The sequence below is a fragment of the Phascolarctos cinereus genome, unplaced genomic scaffold, assembly GCF_003287225.1.
Source record: "Phascolarctos cinereus isolate Bilbo 61053 unplaced genomic scaffold, phaCin_HiC Scaffold_5;HRSCAF=322, whole genome shotgun sequence".
Lineage (NCBI taxonomy): Eukaryota > Metazoa > Chordata > Mammalia > Diprotodontia > Phascolarctidae > Phascolarctos > Phascolarctos cinereus.
In genome coordinates, this window is record NW_027555958.1 from 76,873,175 (window position 1) to 76,890,620 (window position 17,446).

Here is a 17,446-nt window from a genome sequence, read left to right on the forward strand (position 1 = left end):
TGTGAATTTTCTAGTAGAATGGAAGGTCCTTCAGGGCAGGTACTTGTGTCCCCAGTGCTTAGCATAGTGCCTGGCACATATCTGGCACATGATAGAATGCTTGTTGTAGTGAATTATTGTGTTTCTGCAACAGTCCTGATCTGAGAGAAGAAAGTGTATTTTTAATGAGACTTTTCAGAAAGACCAACCTTTGCCAGACCATAAGTCCCAATCTGGACCCTTTGAAAGAGGTCAGCCTACTATGGGCAGCAAATGAGACTTCTGTTAGCTGTTACTAGTGGCCAGAGATTGTCCTTACCTCAGTTTCTGCCCTGCCTGGCCCCCTGCTCCTTAGACCATGAGGTCTGCTCTGTTCTTTTCCCACCTGTGCTGGAAATATTTCCTTAAGAGAGATGAGTTCAGATGCTGCAGCATTCATCTCATTTTTGTGTGTGTGTTTGGAAAATCATTAAATATTTTACAATTAAATATTAAAGTTTCACTCATAGGCCAGAAAATTGAAGGTCTCTTGAGAATTAGATGAGGAGTATAGGGGTAAAGGATGGGGAAACATTAAGGAGGAGGGGGAAATTAACATCAGTACTCCAACTGGTTTGAATTCGTGATCTTATTTGTGTTTTTCAGCATGAAAAGCAAATATTGGGTCAATGAACAAAGGTAAGAAACTGTTTTTCTCACCCTTTTTAAAGGAATTTAAGTCTCTGAATAGTCCTTCCAGAGTAGGGCCCTCCTATTCTAATCTGGGATGGAGTATGGAGGTCTTTGACTTCGCCAAGCTGTAGGAGTAGAAAGAGCCCACCCTGATCCCTAGGCTGTCACCTCTGACCTGTGCCCTAAGAGGATAATTATGCCATCCATAAACATGGTTGCTGGTCCCTTAAGACATTTTAGAAAGCCCTGTGGTCTTTTGGTCTAAGGACAGACAGAGGCTGAGGGGTTGGGTATAGTAGGATCTCTCAGCCTTATTTCTTCTTTAGCACATCTGTAAATTCCAAAAGCAGGTCAAATATATCTCAGAATCACAGAATCTCTGAGATGGGAAGGACCTTGGCAGCCACCTAGCCCAACCCACATCCAAACAAGAATCCCACCTACAACCTACTTGGCAAGTTGTTGTTTACTCTTTGTTTAAAGACCCATTCACTGCCTCCTGAGGAGCCCATTCTATTTTTTTTTTTTTGAAAGCTCTAATTATTAAGAAATTTTTCCTGACATCCAACCTGAATTTTTTTTTTTTGTAATTTTCAACCAGTGTTTCCAGGTCTGGTCTCTGAAGACAAGCAGGAAAAAATCTAATATCTCATTTTTAAAACGAGGGAGGTTGGACTAAATGGTCTATAAAGTCCCTTCCAATTTAAAATCTAGGATCTCATGATCTTCCATGTGACAATTCTTCAAATACTGGAAGTCAGCTATCGTGATCTGTATCCCACTGCACCCCCACATCCCCACTCCCAAAGTCTTCTCTTCTTTATGATAAACATTCCCAGTTCTACCAACCAACCCTCACATGACATGGATTCAGGACCATTGCACTGACTTGAGTATTTTTGTTCCCTGCACAGGTATGGAGGGATTTCCATTGGAGGAAAGCTTCCAGTCTTCTGTATCACTGGGGAAGAGATAGTTGGGTTTTTACGTGACCTTGGTCAACTTATGAACGTGAGCGGAGTAAGTGAACTCTATCTGTGGCCAGATATGGGGTTTGTGGACTATTCAAAACACATGAAAAAAAGGCACCAATGTAACTAAGAGATCCTTTTCTTGCTTCTTTCTTTTGCCACTCTAGGGCCCTGCCACCCGAGAGGCTGAGAAAGAAATGTCCAATTTCCTTAAATATTTGGAAACTGAAGACAACATTAAGGTAGCAGAACCTGTCCTAAGGCATTGAGTTTCATATGGCCCAGTCGTTTTTATTCTTCTTTTCCCACATGAAGAACCCTCTTCCTGCAGTTGAAATCTGGTGAGGAACATCTGCAGACCGTGTATTTGCTTCCTTTCCAGATTTCTTTCCCCACTGCAGATATTTTTAACTTGAATCGGCTGTGACGATGAGCAGTGTCTCAGTTTCCTCGTGTTAGTGGCTCATGCTACTAAAGGCGTTACCCTTTCTCATTTGCTAGGTGTGGTTCAACAACAAAGGTTGGCACGCGATGGTTGCCTTCCTCAATGTGGCTAACAATGCAATCCTGAGGGCCGACCTGCCGAAAGACTTGGACCCGGAGGACTTTGGAATCACACTCATAAACCAGCCACTGAACCTCACCAAGGAGCAGCTCTCGGAGATCACCGTGTAAGCGAGCTGTCATTTGTCCATCATCCCCTGGGCTTTCCACTCCCTGCCTCCCTCCCCGCCACCTTTCCTCATTCCATTTTGGTGAGCTGGAGGCAGCTTGGTACAATGGAAAGAACCTGGAGTCTGGAGCCAGAGGACCTGGGTTCTCATCTGGAACCTGCCCCTTAGTACCTGTGCAGGCCTGGCCAAGCCATCAAACTCAGATTCTGCACCTGTCCAGTGAGCAAGCTGGATGAGATGACCTCTAAGATCCTTCCTGTGTCTGAGGCCATAATACTGCAAGTGGACTATCCAAATTTCAGAGCTGGAAGAGACCTCAAGGTCATCTCATCCCCCCTCCAAGAATCCCCCTGCAACACGCTTAACTCCAGTGACAGGAGGGAGGCCCATTACTTTCAGACAGCTCATTGCGAAGGAAAATCCCCACCCACCCATCCCAGCATCAAACCTAAATGAGCCTTTTTTGGCACTTTTATCTCTTAGCTTTTAGTTCTTCCCTCTGAGGCTAAATACACCAAGTCTAATACCTTTTCCATGTGACAGCCTTATAGATTCTTAAAACAGCTGTCAGGGGCAGCTAGGTGGTGCAGTGGATAGAACTCTGGCCTTTCGAGGCAGGAGGTCCTGAGTTCAAATCCAGCCGCATATATGTGACACTAGCTGCATGACCCTGAGCAAGGTACTTAACCCTGATTAACTCACCCCCCCCAAAAAAATAGCTGTCATCGGTCTGTAGCTATGGGCTAGGGGTTCTTCCCCTTTTTAATATTATAGACCACCTTTGGGAAGCTGATGAAGCCTGTGGACATTTCTCAGAATATTGTTCTTAAATGCATACAATACAACACATAAGTTTACAAAGAAAACCCACTAGATTGAAATACAATTGTCAGTATTAAAACAAACAAACAAAATTCATGGACCCCAATTCTAGAGCTAGAAAGGGACCCCAGAAAACATCTACTTGAATCTTATTATTTTACAGATGCAGAATGGAGCCGCAGAGAGGTTGGGGGTCTTGCCTGGGGTCATCCAGACAGAAAATGCCAGAAGCAGGATTTGATCCCAGGCCCTCTGATACTAGAGGCTTTTCACTGTACCATGCCCACCCACCACTGAGCCTTTTCTTCTTTAGGCTCAACAGCCTAAGTTCCTTTAACCTAGTCTCAGATGGTATAGATACAAGGTCCTTCATTCGTGGAAGCAAGTCGAGGGGAAGGCTCTGTCCCATTTCAGGTCCTCCTCTCCTAAACTATTACAGTATCCTGTCTCTTCCCACCCTAATTCATCCTCTGCCCAGCTGCCAAAGTGAGCGCCTAACAAATATAGTTCAGACCATGGCATCTTCTTCGTTGCCATCAGCCCTGCCTCACTGTTTGGTTCCTTCTCCATCTCTTGCCATGGATTTTCTCCTCCCTATGTCCCTGGATGTGGGTGTTGTCAATGACCTTTTGCATGGCAGCAATGATGGTGTCTGTGTCTGTGGGTGGTGCCTTGTAGAAACTTCATGGGTGAATGATGACAACAAGGTTTATGTCCTCCCTTTGCTACCTTTCTTCATGGATGCCCTTTCCACTTTTAGTTAGCACCTAGCACAGTGCCTGGCACATTCTGAGCAATACATAAATACTTCATTGATTGATGATAAATGACTGACTATAATAAATGTTTATTGACTGATTCAGTGAATGGAGAAATTCTTCGTAGAGGGACATGGCCAGACTCATGGCACTCTGGGAATTCTTGGCCTCAGGCTGCTTGAAAATTTTAGCAAAGAAGAAGGTTTTATGTCTTCCTGTGTTCCCTAATAACGGGCTCCCTCAATTCCCTCTCCATTCTGTCCCCTTGCAGGCTGACCACTTCTGTCGATGCCATGGTGGCCATCTGCGTGATCTTTGCCATGTCCTTTGTCCCAGCCAGCTTTGTTCTCTATCTGATCCAGGAGAGAGTGAGCAAAGCAAAGCATCTGCAGTTTGTCAGCGGTGTGAGCCCAACCACCTACTGGGTCACCAACTTTCTGTGGGACATTGTAAGTATCTACTGGGTGGGACCTCTGTTTCTCTGTTCTGGAGTGGGGGGAACTTGGAAACACTTCATGGTGACCTCGAGTAGTACCAATAGCAATAATAACATTTCCATAGGCCTTTAAGGCTTACAGAGGTCTCAAAGGTAAGGTGGATCAAAGGGAGAAACACTTATTCTGGAGTCATGGGACTTGAGTTCACCCTGCCTCTGTCACTTTCTGTCAGTGTGACCTTGGGTGTCACTTAATATCTCTGGGCCTCAGTTTCCTTATTTGCAGTATGAAGGAGTTGACTGAACAGTGCATACCCTTTGACTCAGTGAGACTACTAATAAATCTATACCACCAAAGAAATCAAAGAAAGACAAAAAGGACCTACATATATAAAATATTTATAGTAGTTTTTTTTTCTCTAGTGGCAAAGAACTAGAAACTTCAGGGGTTCCCATCAGTTGGGGAATGGCTGAATAAATCATGGTTGTATATGAATGTAATAGAATGATATTTTGTTGTAAGAAGTGATGAAGGGGACAATTTTAGAAAAAACTTAGGAAGACCTCTATGAACTGATGCAGAGTGAAGTGAGCAGAACCAGAACAGTTTGTACAATAATAATAGCACTATAAAAACAAACAACTCTGAAATACTGAAGAGTTCTGATCAAGTCAATGACCAACAATGATTCCAGCAAACCCATAATGAAACATTCTACCCTCTTTGTGGCAGAGAGGTGATTGATTCAAGATCAGAATGAGTTAATATATTTTTGGACATGGTGAATGAGAGAAGTTATTGTACTTGACTGTGTATATTTGTTACAAGGTTGTTGGGTTTTTTTTTTTCCAGTGACCTAGAAAGGCCAGTGAAGTATATGGTTGGTGGTCAGGTAGACCCTTGTGAAATTCAGTATCTACCATCATTGTAATTTGAAGGGCTTTGGGGAGCCTTTATAACCTTCACAAAAATAGAATCCCTTCACTCTGAGGAAGGTCTCTGCATTGCTGGGGCAATAGCTGGGCTTGGCTATGGCTGTGGGAGGTGTGGCAAAGATTGTCTGGTGACTTGACACCTCTTTACTTACTCCTTGCTCTAGACCATAGTCTAATATCCTTTTGAGTGTGCTTTCAGGAAGCCTCAAACCTAAGTTCATTACTTCAGAGCTAGACAGGATTATAGGACATCATCTAATCTAATCTAATCTAATCTAATCTAATCTAATCTAATCTAATCTAATCTAATCTAATGGAATAACTAGGTGGCCCAATGGACAGAGTGCCAGGCCTAGAGTTAGGAAGATTCCTCTTTCTGAATTCAAATCCATCTTCAGACATTTGCTAGCTGTGTGACCCTGAGCAAGTCACTTCACCTTGTTTGCCTCAGTTTCCTCATCTGCAAAATGAGCTGGAGAAGGAAATGGCAAACCACTCTAGTATCTTTGCCAAGAAAACCCCAAAAAGGGTCACAAAGAATTGGACATGACTGAAAATGACTGAACAACAACAAAGTCTAAACTTCCTCATTTTTCAGATGAGGAAACTGAATTCCAGAAGTTAAATGACTTGCCCAGGACTGTAGACCCCATAACTAGCATAGGCAGGATTTGAAACCAAATTCTCTGCCTCTGGATCCAGTGATCTTTCCACTGTGTTGTGCTTGTTGTGGGCCAGGATACTGATGGAACTAGGGAGGGGTACGTTAACCCCTCACATTTCCACAACGCTGGCTAGGGCTGGTTTGAACGAGGAAGTTATGGTGCAGACCTGGGACAGTTGGGTTGATGCATTGATACAGGACTCTGCTGTGGGGCCTTTGGACAAGAAGAGAATAAAAGCGGTTTGGGGGACTTTGAAGGGGAGCTCTTGCAACCCTGGGGAAACTTCTTGCTGACTGCTTTTATCTGCTTTTAATGTCCTGAACTTTTAACTACTTGGGGATATTGGAATGTGTTTTTAGTAAAAGGACTGTTTGTTTGAATCCTTGGGCTCTGAGCAGTACATTGCACCAAGAGTACCACCCCAACAATGCTGCCAGTGGTTGATGATTCTTTCAACTGGCATATTCGAACACTTAGGGGACTGTGGTTTCTTAAATACATGAGGAGAAAAAGAGTGTGCCTTCAGCAGCCTTGAAGGCCTTGTTCCTGATGTCTTAATGGCATAGTAGGAGATGTGGTAACAACACCATCCCAACTCTGTCTGTCATCATTCTTTGAGTTTCTCCACTCTCTTCTGCCCACAGGGGAAGCAAGCTCAGACGCATCTCTGAGAAGGGCATGAAGCTCTAGGAGCTTCCCCTCCCTTGAACATGTCATTGGCATATGTCCACATCAGCCATGTATCATTAGCCTGAAAGAAGTCAGGCTACAATCAATCCACAGTTCTCAACCTATAATGAGCCTATAAGCTCTACTCATATTTTTGCTTACTTTACAGTGGAGCTATGAACAGAATTTATATTCAAGGCTGACAGTTTTCCCATTGTTCAGTTAGTTCAAGACATGATGGCAAAAGTCCCCTCTCTTATCTGCATTTTTCTTTCACTCAACCCATCAAGAAAGCTGAACAGAGCAAAGATAAGGGACCTCTGTGGTTTCCTAGTCAAACAGAAAGAATCCCCACTGTTACATATCCAATGATCATGCAGCCTCTACTCTAGACCTCTAGTGATGTGGCACCCACCACCTCTTTATGATTCTGTGATCTCATTCCACCAGTATTTAAGGATTCTATCAGCCCTTTGGACTTTTGGAGAGCTCTAATTATTAGGAAGCTTTTCAAGACTAAATTGGAATCTTTGCAATTTCCACCCACTGTTCCTCATTCTGCCCTCAGGGTCTCAACAGAATGAGAGTTTAGGTGAAATTTATTGACAGGTAGATTTTTTTTTAAACGGGTTTATGGATTCTTGGAGAGTATCCAGAAGGCTGTGATGTACAAGAATTTCAAGTCATTAGGCTAAATCTAGGTTGGGAAAAGGAATGTAAGGTGTGCAGCTGGAGGAACTCTGTGACCCTGAAATGAGCCAGTGGCAAAAGGACAGATGTGTCTTTCCATATGTCCTTAGAAGTCCCTCATTGTGCAGCAGACCTTTGTAAAGAACTGATCCAAATCCTTAGGGTATGTGACCTGTTTGGCCAAGGAAGATAGAATTACAGGACTTCCATGAGAAAATGTCTTTGTTAATGATATTTTTCCCTCTGGTATAATCATTTTGAAATTATTGTTAGAAAAAGTTCTTCTATGCACCTTATTGTTCAGCATAAAGCAGGATTAATTTCTTCTGTTTTGTTAACAAAATTTCCCTAGTCCCCTTTTCCCATGGCATGGCATAGTAGAATGGGCCCTGTACTTGAAATTAGGAAGATCTGAGTTCAAATCCCACCTCAGTCACTAAACTAGTGTTACCCTGGGCAAGTCACTTAATCTCTCTGTGCTTATCTTATCTATAAAATGTAGAGATTGAACTAAATGTCAGTCAGCAAGCATTTCTTACGGGCTACTATGTGCTAGACACTGTGCTCAGTGTTGAGAATACAAATACAAGCAAAAAGATAATCCCTGCCCTCAAGATGCTTGCATTCTAATGGGGGAAGATAACACTTAAGAAAACCAGAGAGGGGAGGGGTGGAAGGAAGAAAGGTCTCATCTGGGTTGGGGGGTGGTGGGTACAGGGCATGGTAGAGGAGTCTGGAGTACAGCCTGGTGAGAAATGAAGACACAGCTGGCCTGAGTGCTCTCCTTAGATGCAGGTTCTGGAAGGAGCCATCCAATCAGAAGGGAGGGTCCTCAGGGGCCAAGGGTGCTTCTGAGGTATGAATTTCAGAGCAGAAGGGCTCAGATTAGATGGTTTCCTCCTCCATGCTCTAAATAGGATTCTGTGATCCCATTCCACCAACATTTAAGGATTCTATCAGTATTATTTCAAGCTGCAAAGTGTTCCACGGCCAAATTAATTTGAGACATGTTGATCTAGTTCAATCCCCTCTTCCAATTCACCTGCATTTTACAGATGAAGAATCTGTGGCCCAGAAAATTGAAATGACCTACCCCTCTTCTTTTCCTTTTACCAGGTCAATTATGCTGTGAGTGCTGGAATAGTGGTGGGGATCTTCATTGGATTTCAGAAGCGAGCATACACTTCCCCAAACAATCTCCCAGCCCTGATTGCGCTGCTCTTCCTTTATGGGTAAGTCATTTGGAACTGATGGAGGCTAATACTAGAAGAAAACTCAGCATCAAACCAACATGCAACAGATCCCCCTTGCCTGGGTGAGGTTCCCAATTGGGTGAGAAGGAAGAGGAGCAGCAGCATTTCTAATAGACCAGGCAGCTGGTTGTGTTTGCTGGCCAGGAACCTCTAGAGGACCTAGCGTACTAATTGTGTATTCAGCCACAGATATCATGGGATTTTAGATGAGCCGGAAGAGAGCTTAGAGGTCATGATTTCCACTTGTTCAATTACTTCAGGTGGGGAACTCTTCCCTAGCTGCATTCTTCTCTCGCTGAACCCATTAAGAAAGCTGCTGTGACCTGGGGATCATCCTCTCCCTAACTTCATGCCTCTTTCTGACTTGGATTTCCTCTGGTTCTTCTCTCCATCAGTATTGACCATAGTAATTTTGGCTTGGACACGCATTGAAAAATGTTTCAGAAATGCTTGCATTAATTCAACACTGGGAAAATAACTCTGGAATTAATCCAAGTCAATTAATCCAGTTATTCCAGTTTATACCTTTTCATCCCCCCTCCCCACCTGGCACATTGTAAATTATTAATAAATGCTCATTGACATGACCCTCCTCCCCCCCCCCCCAAAAAAAAAGAATCCCAGAAGCCAAATTGGTTTAACCCTTCCTGGGTTCTCTTCAGATATTTCTTATGAAAACAAATACATATAAGAGAGTGTGGTATAATGGAAAGATCACCACCTCTGAAGTCAAAGGATCTCAGTTCAAATCCCAGCTCTACTGATTTGTATGACCTTGGACAAGTCATTTCACCGCCATAGGCATTACAGAGTTTCCTCATCTATAAAACAAGGGAATTAGACCAGATGACCTGTAAGGTCCCTCCCAGCTCTAAATTAATGATCTTATGACCCTATTACGCCCTTATAATGAGTGAATACGGGCAGCTAGGTGGCACAGTGGATAGAGCACCGGCCCTGGATTCAGAAGGACCTGAGTTCAAATCCAGCCTCAGACACATAACACTTACTAGCTGTGTGACCCTAGGCAAGTCGCTTAACCCCACTGCCTAGCCCAAAAAATAAATAAACAAATAATGAGTGAATACATCCCTATTGTAGGAAAACAGGTTAGAGTGGAGAAGGACCTTAGAGACCGTCCCATCTGACTCCTAAAATTACAGGTGAGGACCTGAGGCCCGGGGAGGTTGAGATATCTGCTGAAGGTTACACAGATGAAATGTATCAGGGCAGGGATTCAAACCCCGATCCTCTTTTTCACTGCGCCGTCAGAATTCCAGGTTCCAGATGTTACTGAACGATCTCTCAGATTGGTCTTTTGGGAGACTGATGGTGGCAGCTTGTTAGTGTCTGTGGGTTCGGAGAATCTTGTCTGTTTTGTATTGCTAACATCGAAGAGAGTGGGGAGACAGGCAGAAGAGAGAAGATGGCAGGTGGCCAGCCCAGGGCCCTAGGCGCTCTCATTGTCCCCCTTGAAGCTCTGGCCACTTCAGAGATTTCACAGTGCAGGGGAGGGAAATCAATCTATTGTAGCCTAAAGGAACGGGAGAGGAAATGAAAACTGAAAACCTGTCCTGTTGTGTTTGGGTGCTTTCAACAGATGGGCCATCATCCCGATGATGTACCCCGCCTCCTTCCTGTTTGATGTGCCCAGCACGGCTTACGTGGCCTTGTCTTGTGCCAACCTCTTCATCGGGATCAACAGCACTGCCATCACATTTGTCCTAGAATTGTTCGAAAATAACAGGGTGAGCAAGTCCTCTTCCCTTCTCTTCATATCCTTGTTGGCCCTATGGTCTCCCAGAAGGTATTCATTGAGCAGCAGGGCAGGGGAGGGTGCGCCAAGATCCAGAAAGGTCACCTCCACCCAGAAGCCTGGATTTTGTTTAAACTCCCTTTTATTTTGCTTCATAGTGAGGGGTTTTTGTTTTGTCTTTTTTAACTAGCCCTGTCCCACGAGCCCTAAGGGACCTCTGGGTTGTTCTAAGGCCTTCTGCCAGATCATCTGTGGAAAAAAAAGTGGAGAGTCCTTGAATTCTCTAGGGCTGAGGATATCGTTTTTAAGAGCACCACAGATTTAGAGCTAGAAGGACCCTAGAGGTTATCAAGTCTAATCTTCCATTCATTGGGCAGATCAAATAAGGTAATATTTATAAAGGGCTTAGCACATAGTAGGTGCTACATAAATGTTTATTTTTACTGATTTAGAGATGGGGAAACTGAGGTTGAGGGAAATTAGGTGACTTGCATGAGGTCATGTAGCTAGTAATAATAATAATATTAATAACTAATATTTATTTGGCTAACACTTATTATGTTTTACAAAGTATCTTACACAGACTCTCTTATTTGTTATTTCAACAATCATGTAAGGAAGAGGACATGAGGAAACTGAGGTGGAGAGATTAAGTGATTTGCCCAGTCACACAGTAATTATGTGAGGCAGAATTTGAACTCAGGTCCCCCCAACTCCCAATCCAGCATCCTATCTACTCTACTACACTGCCTTTTTAAGGATTAAGATTATTTGGGAGCTAAATATCCTGAAGTGATAAACCATAAATATCTAAACCTAAGCTTGCTCACAGCATTCTCCCTCTACGTCTCTCCCTGCCCAAAAGACATTGAGGCACCTCATCCATAGAAGACACACCAATAAATGTGGTATCATCTCAGTTCTGATTTGGGGGCTCTTGGAGTTTAGCCCAGGCCATCTTTGGTTCGCTGTCCTGTTCCCAACAGTCCCTAACAGTCCCCCTAGACCTTTTCTTTTTAACAGCTGTTCAAGCTTCATTCTTCATTGGTTTTTCATGAGACAGGATGCTGGCAAGGAAGCCACCCAGGCCTTCCCCTACCCAGATTCAAGATCCTTATAGGTTCCCAAATCAACTTAATTTTTAAAAATTGAAAAAACATTTCTTTCCATCACCTCTCCCACCTCCAACTGCAAAAGAAAGAAAGAAAAGCAAAACAATATTCATAGTCAAGAAAACAAATTACTTCCTTGGCCACAACCAAGAAATCTGCCTCATTCTGTACCTTGAGTCCCTTCTATCAAGAGCTGGGAAGTGCATATCATTATGGGGCCTCTGGAATCCTGCCTGATCATTTCATTGATGAGAGATCTAAAGTCTTTGAAGCTTGCCAAATCAATTCTCTAAGGTGGTTTTCTGGTCCACCGGCCTCAGTGCCAGTGAAGCCTCCCTGGAGCCCTGGAACAAGCACCTTTCTCAACAGAGCTGAGCAGGCTTGGAGACTCTTAAGTGTCAGCCTTATAATAACTCCTGGCAGGCCTTCAAGTCACACTCCCAGGCTGCCCCCTGCCCCCTAACTCTATTACCAAAGAGTAATCTAGTCTCTGGAACTGCCATAGCCAAAGGCCTCCTGAGACAGACACTGTCCAAGATCTTGTCAGTCCTTCCAGGGACTCCAGGCAAGAAATAAAACCCCATCTGTCTTGTCACCGACATAAAAGGGTCTGCTCCAAACTCAGGCCCCAGAAGTGGAATGAGGGAGAATACAGACCCTGTGACAGCAGATGACAGCCGGAGAGCCACTGAGTGAGGATGAGGCTTTTTCTCTCCCTCACAAAGTCCTAAGGGATCCTGTTACTTGGACATCATATGAACAGCTCGGCACTGTGCCTATAGCAGCTCAAGGATGCCCTTCTCAGGGTTGATCAAGGTCACATGGACTCAAAGAAAAATTTCTGGGGTTCCTCAAATTGCAGCTTCCCAGACAAAAACGGGAGACCTCATGTTCCTCTCAGACCACTCCAAAAGCATCGACAATCTACACCGGAAAGGAATGGAATATACTGTGATATAAGAAGGACAAATATAAGTACAGAAAGGCATGGAAAGACTTTGAGGAACTAATGAGGAGAGAAAGGAAGAAAGAGTCAAGAAGATAATGTGCAAAGCAACTCCAGTGATGGAAATGGGAAGAACAGTTGAACCAAGACAATTGAAAGTGGATGTTGCAGAACTCCAAAGAACAAGCTGCTCCCCAGAGCAGAGGGAGGAGAAGACACCTCCACCTCACTTCTTTGCAAAGCTGAGGGGCCACAGTGGTGGAACATTGCACATACCGTCAGGGGTGTTTGATTGACTAGGTTTGCCAGAACGTTTTGTTTTGTTTTTAAAGAAAATTCTTGTTATAAGAGATGGCTTTCAGAGGAGGAAAAAGGAAGAAGGAGAGAGATACAGGAGGAAATTTAGGCAAGGTGAAAACAAAAACTAGCCATAAAAATTATTCATAAAAACAAAGGAGTCTATGATAAGCATAGCATAGTGCTAGGCACTCTGGATTTGAAAGGTATGAACCAGTGAGCCTTGGGAAGTTTACGGTTTAGTGAGGGAGGCAGAACATAGTCAGGAAAAATTAAATGGCAGGACAGCAGGAGAGATTAGTGCAAAGAACACTGACTGTGCCGTCAGACCTGGGTTCATGGCCTGCTTCGACCCCTCAGTATCTCAGGGGCCTTGGCCAAAAAACCCATCAAGGTCACTGTCTGGGTTCCAGCTCCATCATCTGCAAAATAAGGGAGCTGAAGTAAATGGCCTCTGGGCATTCCTTCTAGTGCAAAATCTATGACTGTGTGTCTCAAGGCACTTTGTGACTTGGTGCCAACTAAGTGGGACAGTTTCTGAGTGCCCCAAGTGCAGAGGACAGAGACTTGTGGGAGCTGTAGGGGCCTGAAGGGAGGCTTTGTGGAGGAGGAGATGCCTGAGCTGGGCCTTGAAGGATGAGTTTGGTAGGGAATTCTACTAGCAGGGGTGTGTGTGTGTGTGTGTGTGTGTGTGTGTGGTGTGTGTGTGCTATATACCATGTACCATGTGTGTCACGTGTGTAATACGGACCACCTATGATACGTGTCGTCATGTGTGTGATGTGTATCATGTATCGTGTGTGTAATATGAACCAAGAGTCTTCCTGGACCCACATCCAGTGCTCTGTCTATTACACCATGGTGCCTTTAGCTGTACGTGGGCCAGAATGAAGTTTATTGTTCCAAGAAGAAATCCGCAATGAACCTACCATCCAGTCATGCCCTTTGCAAAAGGAACAGAAGCAAGAAAAAAGTCTCTGTGTCCCTTTTGTGGATGTGGCTGGAGGCCACAATGGTGGCTGCCACTGACATGTGGAGAGGCAAAGTGAAGACCTGCTCTGTCGAGCCTGACGCCACATCTGGGTGACTTCAGTGACCAGGAGCCAGGACTGACCTTGGAAGCAAACAGTATCTGGTACCCAGGGCAGCGCTGAGGACAACCTTTCTCAGGCTGGGTCCAGGTCGGTGCTCATCTCTGGGTGATGGAAGGAAGAGACTCCAGAGCTGCCTGACTCAGTCTCCAGGGGGGACTGAGTAACCATGACAACACTGGTTTGACAACAAGATGGCTACTATCAAAAGAAGATGAAGAAAACCACACACAGTGCCACATGCTTGCTAGATATTCCTAATGGTCAGTGTGGTGTGACGTGGCGAGGAAAGTGATGAATTTGGAGTCAGGAGACCCAGACTGGAAAAACCTCTCTGAGTCCAAGTTTCCACAGCTTTAAAATGTGTGTGTGACTGCCCCCAGGAGCACGGTAAGGATCCTACTGAGCCCATGTATATGAAAGTGCTCTGGAACGGCTCAACCTCAGTCACCTCCTGCCTCCTGGCTTCCCTGGCTTCCTTCGCATTTCAGCTAAAAATCCCCCCCTTCTGCAAGAAGCCTGGACTCTGCCCCTGCTGTCCTTCTGACAGGTTCTCTCCCATGTATACTGCATATATGTCTTACGTGCACATAGCTGCTTGCCTGCTCTCTCCAGCTGTGAGCTCCTCAAGCTCAGGGGCTGTTTTTTACTTTCTTTGTATCTCCAGCATTTAGCAAATTGTTTTTCAGTCATTTTCCAGTTGTGTCTGACTCTTGGTGACCCCATTTGGGGTTTTCTTGGCAGAGATACTGGAGTGGTTTGTTGTTTCCTTCTCCAGTTCATTTTACAGATGAGGAAACTGAGGCAAACAGGGTTAAGGGACTTACAGCTGGTAAGTGTCTGAGATCAGATTTGAAGTCAGGGAGATGAGTCTTCCTGCCTCCAGACCCAGTACTCTCTCTACTATACCACCTAGCTGCCCGTTCAGCAATCGTAGGCACTTAATAAATACTTGTTGACTTAACTCTGTAAACTGTAGTGGTAGTTCTTGGGGTTCAAAAGACAAAAATGAAATTGTTCCTGCCCTCAAGTGGAGAGTAGGGGAAATGCAACAACAATCATGTAAGCCTATGAGTCATATAGTCATAGAGAATCTATACCAAGCAGGTACAAAGGAAATGGAGACTGGGGAGGAGGCATTAGGAGCTGGAGGGATCGGCAAAGGTCTCATGCAGGAGGTGTCATTTGAACTGGGAAAAGCTGGGAATCATTTTTGTAAGATGTTGAGTTCCAAATTTTCCTCCCTCTCTCCCCAAGACAGCAAGCAATCTGATATAAGTTATACATGTACAATCATGTTAAACATATTTCCACATGAGTCATGTTGTGAAAGAAGAATTAGAACAAAAGAGAAAAACCAGGAGAAAGAAAAAACAAAACTCAAAAACAACAAAAAAGAGAAAATAGTATGCTTCTATCATTTAGACTCCATAGTTCTTTCTCTGGATGTGGATAGCATTTTCCAACACAAGTCTTTTGGAATTGTCTTTGTTAAAAATGATTTCTCTTGGTAATCTGTGTAGTAGAGACTCAGAGAGCCAGCCCCCCACCACCACCACCATCAGCCTTCTGACCAAAGTTTTTCAGAAGGCCATCTCTGATAATGTGATTGCTTCAAATCTTCTTATTTTGGTCAAACTCCAGACCAGGCCTGAATTGATTTTATCCTACTCAGGTTTGCGTAGAGACAGACTTCAAGACTAGGAGTGGTATTTCCTTTGATGGCAGGCGATGTTGGCCCCTGTGGACTGTGACTTAAAGCACGTACTCAAGACCTCATTTTAATATAACCTACCTCCTAATATGTCGACCAATCATGATTGATTGGCACCCTGGGGAACACCTACTCTTAGAAGGGCATATAAGGCTGTACCCCCAAATCCCAAACTGAGCCAGTTCTGGGGCCCAGTTTTGGACTGAACTCCCATACGATGCATGTTAAGCCACTTTGAGAAATTAAACTGTGGACACATGTGCCCCAATTTCATTTTTCTCTTTCTTAGAGCACACTCTTTTTCAAATTGGGGTTTGTGGGGTTGATGGGGTTCAGGGTTCACATCTTGGATAATAGTATAGCTGAGAAGAGTTAAGTCTATCAAAGCTGGTCATTGCACAATATTGCTCTCACTATATACAATGTTTTCCTGGTTCTGCTCACTTCACTCAGCATCAGTTCATGTAAGTCTTTCCAGGTTTTTCTCAAATCTGTCTGCTCATCATTTCTTATAGCACAGTAGTATTCTATTACATTCATATACCACAACTTGTTCAGCTATTCCCCAATTGATGGGCATCCTCTCAATTTCCAATTCTTGGCCACCACAAAAAGAGCTGCTATAAATATTTTTGTACATGTGGGTCTTTTCCCCTTTTTTATGATCTCTTTGGAATACAGACCTAGTAGTGGTATTGCTGGATCAAAGGGTATGCACAGTTTTATAGCCTTTTGGGCATAGTTCCAAATTGCTCTCCAGAATGGTTGGATCAGTGCACAACTCCACCAACAATGCATTAGTGTCCCAATTCAGAATAATGTTTTTAAATGCACAGAATAAAACATATAGGATTACAAGGGAAATCAGTTATATTGAAATACACTTTAAAATTTTTTTTAAAGTTTGGTGCCCCAAGTTGAGGTTATTCTATTGACTTATTTAATCTCTCTTGACATGGAGATAACCAAGTTTCAGGGACATTGTGCCCTTGTCTGCATCCTGTGCCCTCACTCGGGATGCTGTTGCTTCTCTGTTTCAGGCATTGCTCAGGTTCAGTGCCATGCTGAGGAAGGCACTGCTCATTTTTCCTCACTTCTGTCTGGGCCGGGGACTTATTGACTTAGCCCTGAACCAAGCCGTGACAGATGTCTATGCCGCCTTTGGTAAGTGACTGTCTTCAGGCCAGTAGAGGGTGGGTGCTTGTATGTGGCCATAGCGGATGTGCTGCAAGTAGAGCTCATGTGCGGGGAGTGTAGGTGTGGGTATCCTGTCTGACAGGAACTGGGCCCAACTCATAAACATTTAATAAGCAACTGCTATGTTCAAGTCACTGTTGCTAGGTATTGGGCATACATAAATTTTAAGAGACTGCCTTTCACCCTGGGAGTTTACAATCTAATGAAGCTAAGACAATCAGTCCATAGTAAGAATGAGAGGTGGCTTGTCATTCTGGATAGAAAGCAAGCCTCAGAATCAGGAAGGCCTGAGTTCACAATCCCACCTCTGTCCCATGCTGATTATGTGACCTTGGGCAAGTCACTTAATCACTGTTTGCCTCAGTTTCCTCATCTACAAAGTGGAGATAATAACAGCACCTGCCTCCCGGGGTTGTTGTGAGGATCAAATGAGTTGATTATTGTAAAGCGCTTCTCAAAGTGCCCAGCACATAGTAGGAACTGTTATAATTGTTGTTGTTATCTCATATTTGCTATGTGACCTTGAGCAAGTCAGTTCACATCTTGGTCCCCCAGGCAACTTCCTAAGACTAAATGTTGAAGGGCAGGCGTCAATCTGTGTTGGTAGAAAGGGCTTTCTGTCCATGAAATATGAGGCCAAGTCTCAAAGCAAAGCAAACGAGTAATCGCATTTATATAACACTTTAAAATTTGTAGAGCAGTTTACAAATATTATCTGATTTTACCTTCATAACAACCTGGGACTTAGGTAGGACTATTGCTCCCACTTTATAGATGAGGAAACTGAGGTAGACAGCTATTAAGGTAC

At 44.0% G+C, this 17,446-nt stretch overlaps 1 protein-coding gene across 1 annotated transcript in view; it reads left to right on the plus strand.

The window, feature by feature from the left end:
* LOC110197949 (retinal-specific phospholipid-transporting ATPase ABCA4) overlaps positions 1-17,446 on the plus strand; it is a 135,265-nt gene that overhangs the window by 93,502 nt on the left and 24,317 nt on the right. The window contains 8 exon segments of the mRNA XM_078155530.1: positions 625-657; positions 1,566-1,671; positions 1,790-1,864; positions 2,124-2,293; positions 4,148-4,325; positions 8,389-8,504; positions 10,126-10,273; positions 16,482-16,605. Coding sequence (XP_078011656.1) covers positions 625-657; positions 1,566-1,671; positions 1,790-1,864; positions 2,124-2,293; positions 4,148-4,325; positions 8,389-8,504; positions 10,126-10,273; positions 16,482-16,605 — 950 coding nt within the window.